Source organism: Meles meles, chromosome 18, assembly GCF_922984935.1.
Source record: "Meles meles chromosome 18, mMelMel3.1 paternal haplotype, whole genome shotgun sequence".
Classification (NCBI taxonomy): Eukaryota; Metazoa; Chordata; class Mammalia; order Carnivora; family Mustelidae; genus Meles; species Meles meles.
The window spans coordinates 10579542-10595560 of record NC_060083.1 but is presented as its reverse complement, the minus strand read 5'-3'; the positions used below and the strand labels follow the sequence as shown (position 1 = coordinate 10595560).

Genomic DNA, 16019 nt, shown 5'->3' with positions numbered 1-16019 from the left:
CCCTGAGTCGGCTTCCAACCATGTTTTGTCATCAATCTGGCAAGAGACATCCTTCAACAGGGAGCTTTTCTTTAATCTTGGATCCTTGGACCAAGACCACCATGCACCACGCGCATCAGTAGTAAGAGGCGAGGGGCTGCTGTGAAAGGACATGAGTGTCCCTGTGACGTTCTAGGTCCTGCTCAGTGGCTCCCCTCTGAGGCAGGACCCTCAGTGCTCCCTGCGCCGGCAACGTTGAAATGGACCCATCTGACCTCACCTGCCAGCGTACTGTTAATTCCTTCACTTGTGACTGGGGAGACACCTGGGGAGAAAGGGCTGGCCCAAGGTCACACTGCCAGCATTGAAGTTAGTTCTGGTCTGAGGGCCTCAGCCCACCCAGAATATCAGCACGGCCACTGTCACTGGCGTGTCTGAGTTCGGGAACGTCCTGTGCATCTTCCAAGTCACCGTCAGCTGCTCTCAAACAAGTCCGCTGGCTACAGAGCAATTCTTACCGTCCCTAAGACTTGGAGAGTGTGTTTGTGTTGACAGTCCACTGTGGACGGGAAACACAGGAAAGTACTTGGAGGGGCGCCTGCGGAGCTCAGTACATTCAGCGTCTGCCTTAGGCTTGGGTCATGATCCCAGGGTCCCAGGATGGAGCCCCGCATTGGGCTTCCTGCTCAGCGGGGAGTCTGCTTCTCCCTCTCCCTCTGCCTCTCTCCCACTCGGGCTCTCTCTGTATCTCTCTCAAATAAATAAAAGAATTTTTTTAAAAAGAGAGAAAGAGAGGAAAAGGGAAGTACTTGGAAAGTCCTGGTCTGAAAGAGAGGATCTTTGAGAATGGCCAGGCAAGGCATCGTGGGCACAAAGGCCCGGCCCTGGCTCCGTCTCTGGCCGGTCTCAGAGATATTCAAGATAACCCGTCACCCGGCAGAAGTGTTTGTGCAGCAGTGTTTGGGGCCAGGGCCCCACACCCCAACATGGTCCTTGGGTTCGTGGTGCTCGTGGTCCTTCACAGGCAATGAAGGGAACAGATTTGGGCTCTGGCCAGGAAGCCCACCAAGTCCGTCCCCATTACCTGCCCCTCACTGGGCTGTGGAGGGAAGCAGCCAGCTGAGAGTTCAAAGTGCTGTCTAGCATGAGAAAGTGTGGAAAGTTAGTAACTGCACGTGGGCTCCCACAGTGGACGGTAAAGGGTCAGTCAAGGTGTGTATGGGGCTAGCGTCATGGGTCACTTGCACAGGGCGCCTCCCACCTGAGACTCCGTGCTCGGCTGTTACCGTCTTGCAGGCCTTAGTAATTCTGTCTTTGACTGTGTTCGGGGAGCAAAGTGCATGGAACACGGGAGGAATGATGGGGTGGGGGGGCAGGGAGGCCTAGCACCTCGGCTCACACGGCGTCCTGGATCCCCCAGACAGGTTCTTGGCCACCTGGTCCCCTGTCCCCTGGAGCCCCAGGCTGCACACAGCAAACACTGCATGAGCAGAGACTGGAACGGTCCTTGTGCTCTGCACGGTTCCCCGGGGCTGTGCTTGGAAGCCCAAGACCACCACGCGCACGAGCTCAAGGAAGCCTGCTGGAGAACTCAGTCACCGGACCCGCCAGATGAATGACCAGATCCAGTAGAGATCAGCCGAATCACCTCAACCCGGGAGATCCTGACCCTCAGAACTGCAAACAAAACCCGTGCTTTTCGTTTTGTTTGGTCTTGTTTTGCCCAGCTGGTATCTGAGAAGCGAAAACTCAGGGAGGTTGGTTTTTTTAGACCATGGCCTTACTGAAGGATGACTCTCCTATCGCAAGAGTCACCCACGTTATGTGGACACAACGAAGAATTTTAGAAAAATTCAAGAACTGTGCAACCACCACCAGCGCTGGGGTTGAGGACGTGTCTGTCCCTCCGGAAAGCTGCCCAGAGCCGGTCCGCGGTTCCCCACCTCCCGACCCGCTCTCCCGCCCTGGCGATCTCCCATCTGCTTTCCGGCTCTGTAAATAAGTGTGTCTGTCCTGGGTATTTCCTGCAAGCGGGACCATACAGTCTGGGTCTTGCACACCTGGCTTTTCTGCACTTACTGAAATGTTTCTGAATTGCATCCACGAGCTCTCTTCTTCTTATTGTGAACTACCCCCCCCCCCCCCCCCCCCCCGTGGCACAGTGAAGCCACCTCGGATCACCCGCTTATGACCTGAAGAGCATCTGCGTTGCTCCCGGGTCGCCGCTGTTACCGACAGCACCGCCATGGACCTTTCCGGACAGTCCCCGTCTTTTCGTGAAAACCTGTCTTCCTGTCACGTGGGCAGTCGCTGGCAGTGGAATTCCTCGTGTGTGTTTGGATTTTTATGAAACCGCCGAACTGCTTTTCCAAAGCCGCCCCACCTTTCTCACATTCCCGCAGGAGTGTGGGAGGGCTGTAGCCTCTCCACCTGCCTGCCTTCTAGAAGCTCCGGCAGCTGACGGGGCGGGGAGGGGGTTGAGGTGTGAGTCTGCTGCTGCCAACCGCCATTCATTCCTCCCCTTCCTCACTCCTTCCACAAATACTATCTGGGCCCTGCGGCTCCAGCCCATTGAGGGATCCCTGGCAACACCGCGGGGTGGAGAGGGAGAGCTCCCTGGGATGTCCCCTGCGCCCCGGGCCTGCTTTCCCCTCGGCCTTTCCCTTATAAGAGGCCATGAGCTCCGTGAGGACAGTCTGAGCCTGCCAGCATACCCCCCATTCCACCGGACCCCGAAAGCCCTCGTGGCTGTTCCCCCCGCATTCCACAGGAGTACACCGCTGGCCTTGGAACCCCGGTGTCTGAAGCCTGTGGGAGTGCCGGTGGAAGGCAGGGAAGGGCCTGGGGGCTGCCCGGAGGGGCCTGAGTAGAAAGTACCTGCAGGTACTCAAACCGGAGCCGCCTGCAGGGCTGGGTTTGGGGCGCGGGCTCCAGGATCACCGCAGGGACAGATGCAGCCGCAGGAAGGAAGGAGGAAGGAGGAAGGAAAGGCTCCGTCCATCTCTGGGCCCTGCGATAGCAGAGGGAGCCTTTGTTTTGTTCCTGTTTTTGCCTACGGGGCTTTCTAACTTTCAGGTTTGCGACAAGGATTATGTATTTATTTGTTTTTTTCATGTATTGCATTTTAGATTAAAAACAAAAAAAAAAAACGAAAAGACCCGTAAAAAAATTATTTCTTTTAAAAAGACAAATACAAATAAAAATAATTACTATTAAAAAATGGTAACTATGGAAATTAAAAAAGACAAATACAAAAAAAATTTTTTTAATTAAAAAAGATTTTTTGATAAATAAATAAATAAAAATTTTTAAAAGACGAGTACATCCCCAGGGAAGCTCCTCGCGCCCCGGGGGGCCCCCGCCCGTGGCTCGCCTCACTGCCCCGCGCCCCTCGCCCCGCGTTGCCATGGGAACAGGCCGTGGCCGAGGCGCGGGGAGGAGCCAGGGGAGGCGCGCGGCCGAGCGGTCCCCGCCCCTCCGCGGGCAGATCCTAGGCGCAGCCCGGCCGCCGCCCACCGCGCTGCGGCCCGAGACCTCCGAGCTGCTCGTCCATGGCGGCCCCGCTCTTCCCGCGCCAGCCCTGGGCCCCCGCGCCCACCCGCTCGGACCCCGCCGACGACGCCAGCGGCCTGTTCGACGAGCCGCCCCCGGAAGAGCCTCCCGCGGCCCGCGCGCCCCGGGCGGTGGCGGCGGCGGGCAGGAGGGCCGGTCGGCGCGCGGGCGGCAGGGCGCAGGGGGCCCGCTTCGGGCAGCCCCATAAGGCCGCGGCGCGCCCCCCGCCCGAGGAGGAGGCGCCCGCGCGGGACGAGGGCTGCTACCTCGACCATTTCCCGCACCTCTCGGTCTTCATCTACGCGGCCATCGCCTTCTCCATCACCTCCTGCATCTTCACCTACATCCACCTGCAGCTGGCCTGAGCGGCCCGGGCCGGGGGCGCGGGGGGCGGGGCGGGAAACCCGGGCTCGGCGCGGCGGTGCGGGAGACGCGCCGCGCCCTTCGTCTGGCTTCTGATGCTTACTGCTTTGTCCTGTGTTGTCACTGCCTTTGTGTCCTGCTCTTCTGGGGCACGTCCGAAGTAGCGGCCCGTAGTGAAAGGAGGATCCGTCAGCCCCCGAGATCAGGGTAGCGGGCGGTCATCCCCCGGCGCTTGGAGGAGCGGGATGCGGCTCACGGTTAGGATCCTGTCCCTGGACCCCACACTTCCTGAGGTGCGAGCAGGCGCAGCGAGCCCAACCTTCGGTTCCTTAAGGGACGAGCTTCGGGAGAGGGCCCCGCGGGGAGGGAGGGTCGCGCCCTGGTCCGGGCCGGGCCGGAGCCTTGTGATGCTGCATCGCCCCCCCCCCCGCCCGGGAGAACAGCCAGGCGCCCCCGAGCTGGAGGACCTGAGCGCCCCGCGGACGCTCAGGAAACGGTGAGTGGACATCGTCCGGGGGGCGCGTAGCCGCGTCCCCGGGGGCGTGAGCTGACCCGCACCTGGCGTTTTTCCTGCCTTAGGCTTTGCTGCCGCGCTCCCGCGCCTGGCCGAGACCCACAGCCAGAGGGCTTGTCCTGGCAGGAGTCCACGCAGTCGTCGCATCCTGGATGGCTTGGAACCCGCGGCTGCAGACCGCCGAGGACGCGGGCCCCTCGCTCCCGGGCGCGCAGGATGAGACTCGGAGTGGGGCCCGGCTGGGGTGCGCGGGAGGGCTCTCTCTGCGTCTCTGGCGGCTTCAAGGAGGCCCTGAGCGCTGCCACAGCAATGAGACCCAAGACCAGGGTGTGGGGTATCTGTCATTAGCCAGAATTCCTGCGGAAAACGGTGGGGGTTGTCATCCTAGACAGAAAAGGCCTAATGCGGAAGCCCACCTCGCAACTTACTCACCTACCCGCCATCCCTTTTTTGCTCATGAATGTCAAAGTCCTCAACGCAGCACTCTCCTGCATTATCTGGAAATGTCTGTCTTACCTCTGAGGAAATAAATCCCTTTTTCAGTCTCCTGGATACTGAGTTCTCGCTTAATTTGGGGCCAAACCGTGGGCCTGCCGAGCTTCCCAGCCTGCTGCGTTTCACTCCAGAATCCTCAGAGCATCCCTCCTGTCCCTCCCAACAGGTGTGTCCCATCATCAGCCTTCCCAGTGCCGCCTTTCCCTCCACTAAACAGCCACCCGGGCTATTCCCCGCATCCCGCTCCCGGGAAATGCCAGCGTCCAGGTCTGCTCCTCCCTGCGGGTCTGTGACTGTCCCCTGTGGCTTACCCGCTGCCTCTCAGATTGAGTCCCCACCTGCTTCCATTATCAAGACGCTTCTGCCCCAGTATGGTCCCCTAAGATCTAGAATCTGCCCTCCCCATTCACCCAGCTGGTGTCTTTATAAGCTCAGCGCAAACTAGTACCAGAGCCTTGTCGCTTCCCAGTTCTGTGCTCTGGTGACCCGCACCACCGCAGGGCTCAATGTCGCCTCTCTGCATTTCACTTCAGTGCTGCAAATAGGGTGCCCACTGTTCCCCGCAATCAGCCTGTGCTTTACGCCCCCGGTTTGCTACAATGGTAGCACTGTTCCCCAAAATTAAGTCTCCCAGGCACCCACAGTAGGTACCTCTCACTGGTTTTCCTGCCTTCGGTCTTGGATATTGGATCTCCTGCTGACTTCATTATTGACTAACCCCTGAGTCCCAGCAGGGAGCTCCGTGTTCTCCAGACAGTCCCACTGTTCCCGTCCACACATCTTGTAGAACCCTCATTTGACAGTCCTGGGATGACTCAGAATATGACCCCCCCGGTACTCTCCCCTCCACTCACGCCCGGAGAGTAGGATCTCCCGTCATTCCCAGAACCAGCGTCCCCCGTTCCTCAATATACACCTCCACGTCCTACCCCAAGCTCCACTCTCTGCTTCCCGTTGCCTCTACAGCCTGAATGTAGGCTCCAGTATTCTCCCTAACGTCCAGTCCCATTTGGCTCCCTTATTTCAGGATTCACTGTGTGGTTCCCCCAACACTGGGACTATCACTGCCTCTCTGATACGGTGCTCTGAGCTTCTCTAACATTCTCCGCATCGCTGCTGTCCTTAGTACTAAGCTGTCCCCATCCCCGGACTGAATTGCTTTCTTCCCATATACCCATATTCTCCCCCTATAAGTCCTCCCTTTCCCCATACCCTGAAATTCCTGAAGCACCTGAAATTTCCCGTATCTCCTTGAAATTCCTGATTCCACTGGGCTCCGGTGGGAGCTTGGTCCACGTTTTTTTAACCAATATTAAAATTCTATTCTCCCACCATCCGTGTGTACTTTCCGCATCCCTTTATGCCTGACCTGGCCGGTTTCCTCTTACACAGTTCGAATATCCCATATCCCCTGCACCGCCCACTACTTTCACGGTTGCTGCTTCTCTACATGGGGCTCTCAACTGTCCTCCAACTTCTGGGCTTCCGATGGAAGGTTCCTTTGTCGCGAATATCCAGCCTCTCCACTCAAGTACGAATGGGCTGTCTTTTCAGGGTTCAACTGTCAAAAACAAATGGGCCCATTTGGCGGATGCTTTGGCCACGTTGCTCAAGAATCAAATCAGGAGAGCATCGTCCTGACCGAGCTAGGGTCACGCGCCCACTTTTGGCGGAATCAGCCTGTGCTTTACGCCCCCGGTTTGCTACAATGGTAGCGAGGCGGAAGAGCTAACTTGACACGCAGCCCCGTTAAGATAGGATGCGATAAGAAAGAAGGTTTCCCAACGGAAACTGAAGTCACCACGACCACGGAGGGTGGGCCGGCAAAAATCACGAGACGTCCGGTAACGTGACTCTCAGCAGATCACAACTGACGGCGGGAGAGACTACTGTTGTGGGCAACTTGTCTTATGACACGCTGAGCTGTCGGGGGTGGGTAGGCACGTGGAGGCGGTGACGCGAATAGTGGTTTCCAGACACCATGGGACAGTAGGAAGTTTATGTTGGGGGACACAGTGGGAATTGAGCCGTAATCGGGAGAAGTAATGGATCCGTTTTTTTAAGTGTTTCATTTTTTCTTGGGTGTCTAGCACTGGAGATAGTCATTATTAGTAAGACAGCTAGAACCCTGACCTCCATGGAGCCCGCTGTGTTAATAACGGAACTTACGGTGTGACAGCGTGCATGTCTTACCTGGCCTGAAGGGTCTCGGCCGCGTGAGGAATTTCTTTTATTTTCCCCATTTTGCAGATGAGGAAACAGACATAGGGGAAGTGATCTGGCCTAGGTTGAAAGACCTGTGAAGGACTAGATGACCCCAGGCATTGTTTCTGGAGTCTGTAGTCTCATTGTTCTTAGAGTGTCTTTGAGATAGAATTCACATGCCACAGATCTAGTGCATTTAGTATCAATATTAAGATATGTCGTTACCCTGAAAGGAAACCCTCCCTTCACCCCTTACCCATTACCCATCTCCCTCCAACCACCGCCGCCCGCCCCCATCCCTAGGCAAACCCTAATCGACTTCCTGTCTCTGTGGCTTTGCCTGGTCTGCACATCCCCTGTAAATGGGGTCCTGCGGCACGTGGTCCTTTGTGACTGGCTCCTTTCACGTAGCACGACGTCTTAGCAATGTGTGGCGATGCCTCATTTCTATTGCTAAGCGATAGTCCCTGTAACGGTAGACCAGGTAGACCAGGTAGATCGTATTTTACATATCCGGATGGATACCTTGTGTTCAGTTGGGTTGTTTCCCTTTTCGGTTACTGTGACTAACGCTGCTGTGAATGTTCACGTACAATGTTGTGTGTGCGGACATGGGTTTTCATCCCTCTAGGAGTGGCATTACTGATTCACAGGGCAACTGGATGTTCGGCCATTGAGGAAACCACGAGACTGTTTCCCAAAGTGGCTGCGTCGTTTTACATTCTCACCAGAATCACAGGAAGGTTCCGCGTTCTCCACCATGTTGACAAAACGTATCTTTTCCTTTTTTAAGTCCTAACCTCAGTGTGTGTGAAGTGGAGTCCCTCTGTAGCTTTGAGTTGCATTTTTTTCTGACGCAATGACATCCGGCATCTTTTCCTGTGCTTGCCAGCTGTCCACCTTCGAAGAAGCATCTAGTCAGGTCTTCTACTCATTTTTTACATCATGCCATTTGAAAAAATGCGAAAGGAAAAAAACGGTGAGCAGCACCTGCCTGCGTCAGACTCTTAATCTCAGGCTCATGAGTTCGAGCCCCATGTTGGGTATAGAGATTACTTAAATAAACCATGCCCCCCCCCCCAAAATCAAAACCATAAAACTGGGCCATTTGTCTTGAATTCTAGGAGTTCTTTATGTGTTCTGAATAAAGCCCGTCATCAGGAATTATTTGCAAAATGGTTCTCCCATTCTGCGGTCTGCCTTTTAACTTTCGGGATGGTGTCTTTGACATACCAGGGGTGTTTTAAATCTTGAGGATATCGTTTACCTATTTTTTCCCCCTTGTTGTTTGTGTTTGGGGCATCTAAGAAGCTACTGCCTAATTCAAGGTCAGGAAGAGTTAAGCCTGGGTTTTCTCCCAGTTCTATAGTGTGAGCACTTACGTTCAGATTTTTGATCCGTTCAGGGTGCGTTTTTGTATGTGGTGTGAGGTAGGGACCCCACTTCAAACACCAATGACTGACAAGGTATGTAATGCAGCCTCCAAGGGGAGGGGCCTTGGAAAGCCTCTTCACACCGCCATGCTGGGCCCAAACCCATGGGGGCAAAACTCTTTCCTTCAGGGCCTCCCCATGTGTCTCTTCACCTGGCTGTTGAATCGAGTATCCTTTGAAGTACACCGGTGGTCTCAGGGGCACACGGGTCTCCCACGTTCTGAGTCTCTCCAGCAAATAACGGAGCCCAAGGACGGGGCCACGGGAACCTGGGATGGACAGTCAGATGGATGGAAGCCCAGGTTAGCGACCAGGACTTGCCACCGGCATCTGAGGAGCAGGGCAGCCGAGCTGGACAGCGTCCCAACCTGGTGAATCTGTTATGGCCAGGTAGGCAGGGTCAGGATCGAGTCGAACTTCAGCACACGCAGGTAGCGTGGGGAGCCTTCCCCCAACCCCCTCACACGCATGAGGACTGAATGCACACCCTCCTCCACAGTGGTCCCCTATAGTCCTATTTCTAGAAGGTTGGTCATTGTAGGAGTGGTGACAATACTGACCCCATCGCTGCCCCTCCCTCTTGGTCAGTTCGAGCAATGACCTCTCTTCGGGCCACCAGTTCCAGGTCCCTCGGAGAATAACCCACAGACCTTGGAAACACCCACACAGGACGAGGGGAGTTTCACTCTGGCCTCCCTGGACTCTGTTAGGGATAACGGAGTCCTTCCCTGTCCGCATGGACGGAGCCACAAGAGCTCATTCAAGGTTAGAGGGAGGTCAACGAGGAGGTGGCTGCAAGGTCTTTGAGGTGCTGTGGACCCTGTGATCTCACTACAGTGCCCTTCTGCGGGTCCCCTCACTCCACAAAAACCTGTAGACGGGCGGGCCGGACTTGGTGGAGAGTAACTGAGTCGCTGGAGGGTCGACTGTCCCTCCTCCAGCAGTGAGTTCCCCTGAATAAAACTGTGTCCTGTCGGTTTGGGGGCTACCTAACTGCCCCTTCCCCACCTTCTAACCAGTCATATTGGCTCTTTGCTTTGCGTTGGCGCCATGCCCGACTCTCAACCCACCGGCCACCTGGCCCTGTGGCAGCAGGACAGGGGAACAGAGTGGGGGACAGACGCGACAGTGAGAGAGAATAAATACCAGGGGAGATGTGGGACCAGGCATCTGGGGAACCTGAAGGTTGGTTTTGCAAAGTCAGAGGCTCTAACTCAGGAGAGAGTAGGAAACTCAGTGAGAGGGAGGCTGGATGGGAACAGGGCCATGAAGCCCAGCAGGTAACCTGGGGCTTATTATCCTTTTTTCTGAATTTCTGAGGGAGGAGTTTAATTTTCAGAGGACAATGGGGCCAAGTAGATTGATTTGCTCCTGCTGACGACACTACTACGACAAACAGTACCAATATCCCCAGTTACTAAGTACCCGCTCGATGTGAAACGAACTCCTGAGATTTTTGGGTTTTTTCTTAAGTCGGGTTTGGAGCCCGATGCGTGGCTCGAACTCACAACCCTGAGATCGAGACCTGAGCTGAAAGCGGGAGTTGCACATTTAAGCGACTGAGGCACCTAGGCACCCCTGATCTCCTGAGTTCTAAACACTGTGGACTTCACCCTTCTGTCCAGATTGTGTCAATATTCTAAGTGCATTTGGACGAACCACGTTATTGTAGCTATGAGGCCAACCGGGCATCAGCTGTTGCTTCCTTAGTGAGGACCAACTTCCTCCTCAGTTCGAGTATGCGGCATCTTAGCTTAATCACGTCTATTTTATTTTTTTTAAAGAGTTTATTTATTTGACAGACAGAGATCACAAGTAGGCAGAGAGGCAGGCGGGGGGTGGGTGCGGGGAAGCAGGCTCCCCGCCAAGCAGAGAGCCCGATATAAGGCTCGATCCCAGGATTCTGGGATCATGACCTGAGCCAAAGGCAAAGGCTTTACCCACTGAGCCACCCAGGCGCCCCTTAATCAGGTGTATGAGTTAATATGTAACAAACCCCATGAGTTGAGAGAACAGAAATGCGCTCCTCCCTGCCCCGGAGGCCAGAGGTCCCAAACAGGGCCATCAGTCCCCAGAGAGGTGCTCCCACCTGCCTCTGAGGTCACCCTGCCCCCTCCTCCTCTGTCTCCAATCTCCCTCTGCCTTTCTCTAGTGAAGACACTGGCCGCTGGATTTTGGGCCCAACCAGGTAATTCAGGATGCTCCCCCATCTCCAGATCCTTAATTATTCCTGCGAAAGACCGCTTTTCCCCCAAGTGAGGCACAATGACAGGTTCCAGGAATCAGGACCTGGACATACCTTTGGGGGACGCTCCACTTAACTCTCTATACTTGATTTTTTAAATTAATTTACTCACTTGAGATCGAGAGAGAGTGCATGGGCGCACACGGGAGCCGGAGGGGAGAGAGAATCTTTAGGCAGACTCCACACAGAGAGCTGAGCCCAGCGCGGGGCTCGATCCCATGACTCTGAGATCATGTGAGTCGAAATCGAGCTGCACGCTTCACCGACTGAGCCACCCAGGCACCCCTCTACAGGAGGAGATTTTAAATAAGCCACAAACATGGGCAGCCTGGCTGGTTTAGTCGGTGGAACGTGCGACTCTTGGTCTTGGGGTTGTGAGTTCAAATCCCACCCTGGGCCCTGAGATTACTTAAAATAATAGAAAATCGAAAACCAAAGCCTTTAAAATATATGTATTTCATGTACAGGATTGGAAAAAAGAGTCTTTCATAATAAACACATTCCAGGTAAACACAGGCACCTTAAATCTATGACTATTTGGTCGCAAACATTAATGTCCTGAGTCACTCTCCGCAGAAAGGAGCAGTCTGAATCGTTCTTTAGGAAGACACGGGGGACAGAGTCTACGAGCGGGCACTGCTAGTCCCGCTTTCTCTGGGGACGTACGGACTGATCTCACACGGTGTCACACGGATTCACTTCAGAAGAAAACATGAGACTCCACCAAGTTTAAGTGCAAGACAGCTAAAACCTCCCTAGTGTGGGGACTAAATATTTGATGCTTAGGAGCATGAATAAATAAGTTAAAAACACTAGGTCCAGGGGCAGATTCCAAAACTCACTGAAGCATAAACAAAAATGAATAAATGCCCGGCGGTCAGTTCACATTGGCTTTGCCCTTGGCTCTGTTCCAGGCTTCCCCTTCTACCCCGGTGGGCTCTGCCTCTTCTTCGTCCACAGTCATCCCCCGCTCGGCTCCCAGATGTCACATTGTTTCACCATCACAGAGAGGCTCCAGCTCAGGAACAAACTGAAGTTCTTTGCTCTTTACTGAAGATCACGACTGCTGTTCAACTTCCTTCTCTCCATCAGCAGACATCCCCGGGGAAGCCCCGCTCGCGGCCAAGGGCAGGCAGGCTGTGATGTGTCGCGGGGCAGTGGCTGGTCCGTAACGAAGCCCCCCACCTTACCTTTTTCTCAAGTGATCTTATGCAAAGAGTAAGTTGAAAGGACCAAGGTCACGAAGGACCCATGACCGAGGAACAGCTTCACACACATCTCCGACCAGCCAGGGAGAGCCCTGCCTCTGCAGTCAAGGAGCCCAGCGAGTTGCTACCAGACCAGGGCTTCCATCCCGCCGGTGAGAGGTCTCCAGGGAAGACGCTCCAGAGATTAGTCCCCGACGGTGAGAGCGACCTAAGCAGAGCGGACCAAGTCAGAGGGAGGTGTGGGGTAGGACAAAGAGCAAACAAAGGAAATCCCGTAACACGGACAGCTCATGAGAGTATCAGGACAGAAATCCTTGCTGTTCTGCTTTCAGATGAGCTCCTGTGCCTCCTGAGAAATTAAGATATTTTCACTCTTTTGCTTTCCCTTTCCACAGTGTCCCTGATGGTCTGAAGTTTTCTGGAGTTCTGGACCAGGAACGCCAAGCTCTCTCTAAAGTCACTAGTCCCCTGATCTCTGCCGGCATTGTCCAGCTCATCAAAGAAAGCCAACGTCTGTTTAAGTTTGGCCTGAACGATTTTTTGTTCCTCTAATTCTGCAAGGAGGGCCTGCTTAGCGCCGACTTCAGTCTTATACCTCTCTTGAAGCTGTTTGATTTCTTCCTGGAGACGCTGGAATTCTTCCTCGGAACAAGGGTGCATCTCCTGAGGCTTATCTTCCGGCAGCAGGACATGCGGGGGGATGCGCAGGACCAGCTGCAGACACAATTGCTCCATTCTGCCAAAAAGGTTATCGAAACGGCCTTTCATGAAGCCAAGAAACTTCTCCGTGCATTTGCGAATCTGGACAGGGCTGATCTCACAGCCCGGCGCGTCGGCCAGCTTCTTCAGGATAACCTGCTCCACGGCCTGCATCACTTCGAACAGGTAGTCCTGAAACGCGATGTAGATTCTGAGCATGCAGGTCTGCGGGGTGAAGCCAAAGAACTGGGCCTCGTAGGCCATCGGGTCCACGGACATCTTCGCTCCCTCCGCGTGGCTGTTTCTATGACTAATCTGCCAACACAAAAAGAAAAAAACCCTTTTGGGTGAGAGATCATTTGACAAGAGCGACAAATCCTATTGGGAAGAGCCAGGAAGCCGGCAACACAACCCAGGGAGCGGGCGTGTCCTGAAGCCTGCCGCTGCCCGCCGCCCTCCTCGTCCACCACACGAGCCTTGCTCTCTGAGGTTCTTTCCCTCACTTCTCACTAACACTAACTCTGGCCCAGGGCTCCATCTCCTGAACTCTGCTATCGTCCTGGACCACTTTCACACTCAGACGGAGGGTCTAGGCAATGGCCGAGACACAGTGGCCTTCGTCTCCACTCCTCCAGCCACCTGGCCCCTCTCCCCAGGTGCCCCTGATCACAGCCTTCTATGCTATTCCACCAGCCCCTCTCCGTGTGCTCGCCGATTTCACTTCCTCCCACTCCCCTGTGCCTTCCTTCAGGATTGAGTTCGAACTCCTTGAACACGGCATACACGGGCCTCCATTACCAGCCGCTCTGTCTCCCTCCTAAAGGACCACGGACATACAGCGCAGAGTTCATTCGTCCCATCTTCCTCTCCCATCTTTCATCGCCTGTAGGAACCCACTCTAGTGTTTCAACGGGAGCCTTTTCAATCCACCTTTAATTCATCTTGGATAGGTTTTAGGTAGTTTTTTTTTTTTTTTAAAGATTGTATTTATTTGACACAGAGAGAGAGAGAGACTGCACGTGCACACAAGCAGGCAGACAGGCAGAGAAAGGGAGAGCCCCAAGCGGGGCTCGGTCCCAGGACCCCGGAATCATGACTGAGCTGAAGGGATGCCTGTCCCTGTGACCGACACCTGCTTTGCTGTCAGCACCCTGCTACCAGACCCCATGCTGTACCCAACACCCTCCCGCAACGCCTCCTCGGGGACCTGCGGGTAATTCACATCGGCAAGTAACTGCTGGGCCACGGAGCTTACTCAGACACGACTCCTCACTAAATACTGTGCGGAGTTCTCCAGAACATCTGGGGAGAGGCAGGGTAGGCTGACTGACACTCCCCCTTGCAGTTCACGAAAAATTCTCATATCTTTGTCAACACCGGATATCGTTCCGCATTCTAATTCTTTGCCAGTCTGGTAGGAAGGAAGTTGTTCTACGGAGCTGCTTTTTGAAAACCAGAACCGGGGCTCTTGGGTGGCTCAGTCGGTTGAGTGCCCAACTCTTCGCTTCAGCTCGGGTCGTGATCTCCGGGTCCTGAGATGGAGCGCCATGCTGGGCTCCACATGCTGGGTGTGGAGCCTGCTGAAGATGCTCTCCCTTCCTCTGCCCCCTCGCCCCCAACACTGCGGGCGCTCAGGCACTCTCTCTTAAAAAAATATTAAGTCGTGAGAAACTGTTTATAAAAGAGAAAAAGAAAGAAACCCAAAACCATCCATGTACCCCACACAAGGCTGGACAGGGAGGGCTGAACGTACACTCTCCTCATCCCACCTAACCTGCTGCTTATATCAGCATGACTTCCCTTTTCTGGGAAACCCGAGTATTTTCACCGTTCAAAGGGACTGACTCTTCAATGGCAAGCGTCCATAACACAGACTGTAAGATTCTGAAATCCCTGCCTTACTTGTTTCTACCAACCCCGGACTCGGAGTGGAGGATCCCCACCCAACCACAATCAAGCCCCACAAATGGAAAGATTCTGCTCAATCCACACTTGGGATCCTCAGACAGGTCCCGTCTTGCCCTCCGTCCCAGAGGGACTGCCAAAGCTGCCTGGAGGTGTGCTCCCTCAGGGAGGCGAGCAATTCGCGCAGCGGGGCTCAGTGGGAGCAGGCAGAACCTTTCACTCTTTACTAATTCCTCTCCACACCCAGCCTGGGGCTGTCACTCATGACCCCACAGGAAGAGTGGCAGGCGGCCCCAAGTAAAGGTATTTTAACATGGGTCTCTGGTCGCCGATGAGGCTGCGCACCACCTCCTGCACGTGAGCTCCTCGGGCTTCTCCCTCCGTGAGGCGCCCACCGGCACTCCTGCCAAAGCCCGCTCTCCCAGCCTTTACTCGGGTCCTCCCTTACCCGCCCCCGATGGTCGCTCCCTGCTCCAAACCCTTAAATGCTCCCTTGGAACCGCGCCAGTCAAATCTGACACTGCCCGCCGGACCGAGGTACCTTCCCCCCCCGCCCCTCCATGTTCTCGCTCCTTTAAGGGAAGACGCTGGGGCCGAGCATCCTCCGAGGGCCCCGGGCGACCCCGCGGCTCTGAGCTCCCGCAACACCTCCCAACACCTCCCAACACCTCCCCCTCCCCAGGGTACCTCCCCCCAGCAGCTACCCCTCCCCAGAGCACCTCCCCCCACCTCCCCACCCCCAGCGGCTCCCCCTCTAGCGCCTCCCCCGCCAGGGTACCACCACCTGCGCCTCCCCAGGCCCGGACGCCAACCCTGCTCTCTGCCAGGATGCCCGCCGCAGCCACGCCGGGCGGGGACCACTTCCGGCGCGCCACGCGCTCCCGTCGGCCCCCGCGGCCCCGCGGCATGCCGGGAGCTCGGCGAAGGCGGCGCGCGGCCCGGCCGGCGGGCGCCCGGCGATGCTGCCGAGCGCAGTCCTTGTCCTCCCCGCTGCTCGGAGGAGGCGATGCGGCCCCGCGGCCCTTACCCGAGCGGGGCGAGGACGACGAAACCGACCATGCGCCGCCTTCCCGCCGCCGCCTTTAAGCCACCGCCGGCCGCTGCGGAGAGGCTGCCCCGCTGGCTGCCCGGATGCCGCCCGATTCCGGCCTCGGCGAACTGGGGCCCGGGCGGGACGCCGTCGTGCTCCTGATTGGCCGGCGGCGGGGGCCGCCTCGCTCAGACGCGGAGGGGCCGGGCGGGAAGGCCAGCTGTGGCCGGCGCGGATTGGCGCACGGACCCGGGACTTCCACGCCTCTCCCTGACGTCGCCGGGCTGATGGGCGGGGCCCCGCGGAGGCGCCACTCGCGATTGGCCGGCGTGCCGTTCCCCGGGCTGCGGCGGTTGGCGGCCGGCCGGTGCGCGGCGCTGATTGGGCGGCA

The 16019-nt window shown here is 56.1% G+C and overlaps 3 protein-coding genes across 10 annotated transcripts in view; 2 read left to right on the top strand and 1 right to left on the bottom strand.

Moving 5' to 3' along the window:
* NLRP1 (NLR family pyrin domain containing 1) overlaps positions 1-3101 on the top strand; it is a 41016-nt gene extending 37915 nt beyond the window's left edge. For all 5 annotated transcript variants that reach the window (XM_045984716.1, XM_045984715.1, XM_045984713.1 and 2 more), the window contains one exon: positions 1400-3101. The gene's annotated coding sequence lies outside the window, so the exon portion shown is untranslated. The remainder of the gene's footprint in view (positions 1-1399) is intronic.
* A 339-nt stretch (positions 3102-3440) lies between these two features.
* On the top strand, positions 3441-4960 carry LOC123929585 (formin-like protein 18). 2 transcript variants are annotated; one of them, XM_045985434.1, is made up of 2 exons: positions 3441-4390; positions 4474-4960. In XM_045985434.1, exon 1 carries the CDS (start codon positions 3531-3533, stop codon positions 3894-3896), a length of 366 nt encoding a protein of 121 aa, XP_045841390.1. In that variant the 5' UTR covers positions 3441-3530; the 3' UTR covers positions 3897-4390; positions 4474-4960. The 2 variants fall into 2 exon arrangements, with proteins under 2 accessions (XP_045841390.1, XP_045841389.1); XM_045985433.1 differs by having other exon boundaries at positions 3899-4390.
* Positions 4961-11224: 6264 nt separating this feature from the next.
* Positions 11225-15957, bottom strand: MIS12 (MIS12 kinetochore complex component). 3 transcript variants are annotated; one of them, XM_045985170.1, is made up of 2 exons: positions 15380-15957; positions 11225-13008 (listed from the first exon to the last, which is right to left on the bottom strand). In XM_045985170.1, exon 2 carries the CDS (start codon positions 12970-12972, stop codon positions 12352-12354), a length of 621 nt encoding a protein of 206 aa, XP_045841126.1. In that variant the 5' UTR covers positions 12973-13008; positions 15380-15957; the 3' UTR covers positions 11225-12351. The 3 variants fall into 3 exon arrangements, with proteins under 3 accessions (XP_045841126.1, XP_045841127.1, XP_045841128.1); XM_045985171.1 differs by having other exon boundaries at positions 15383-15957; XM_045985172.1 differs by having other exon boundaries at positions 15626-15742.
* Positions 15958-16019: the final 62 nt, after the last annotated feature.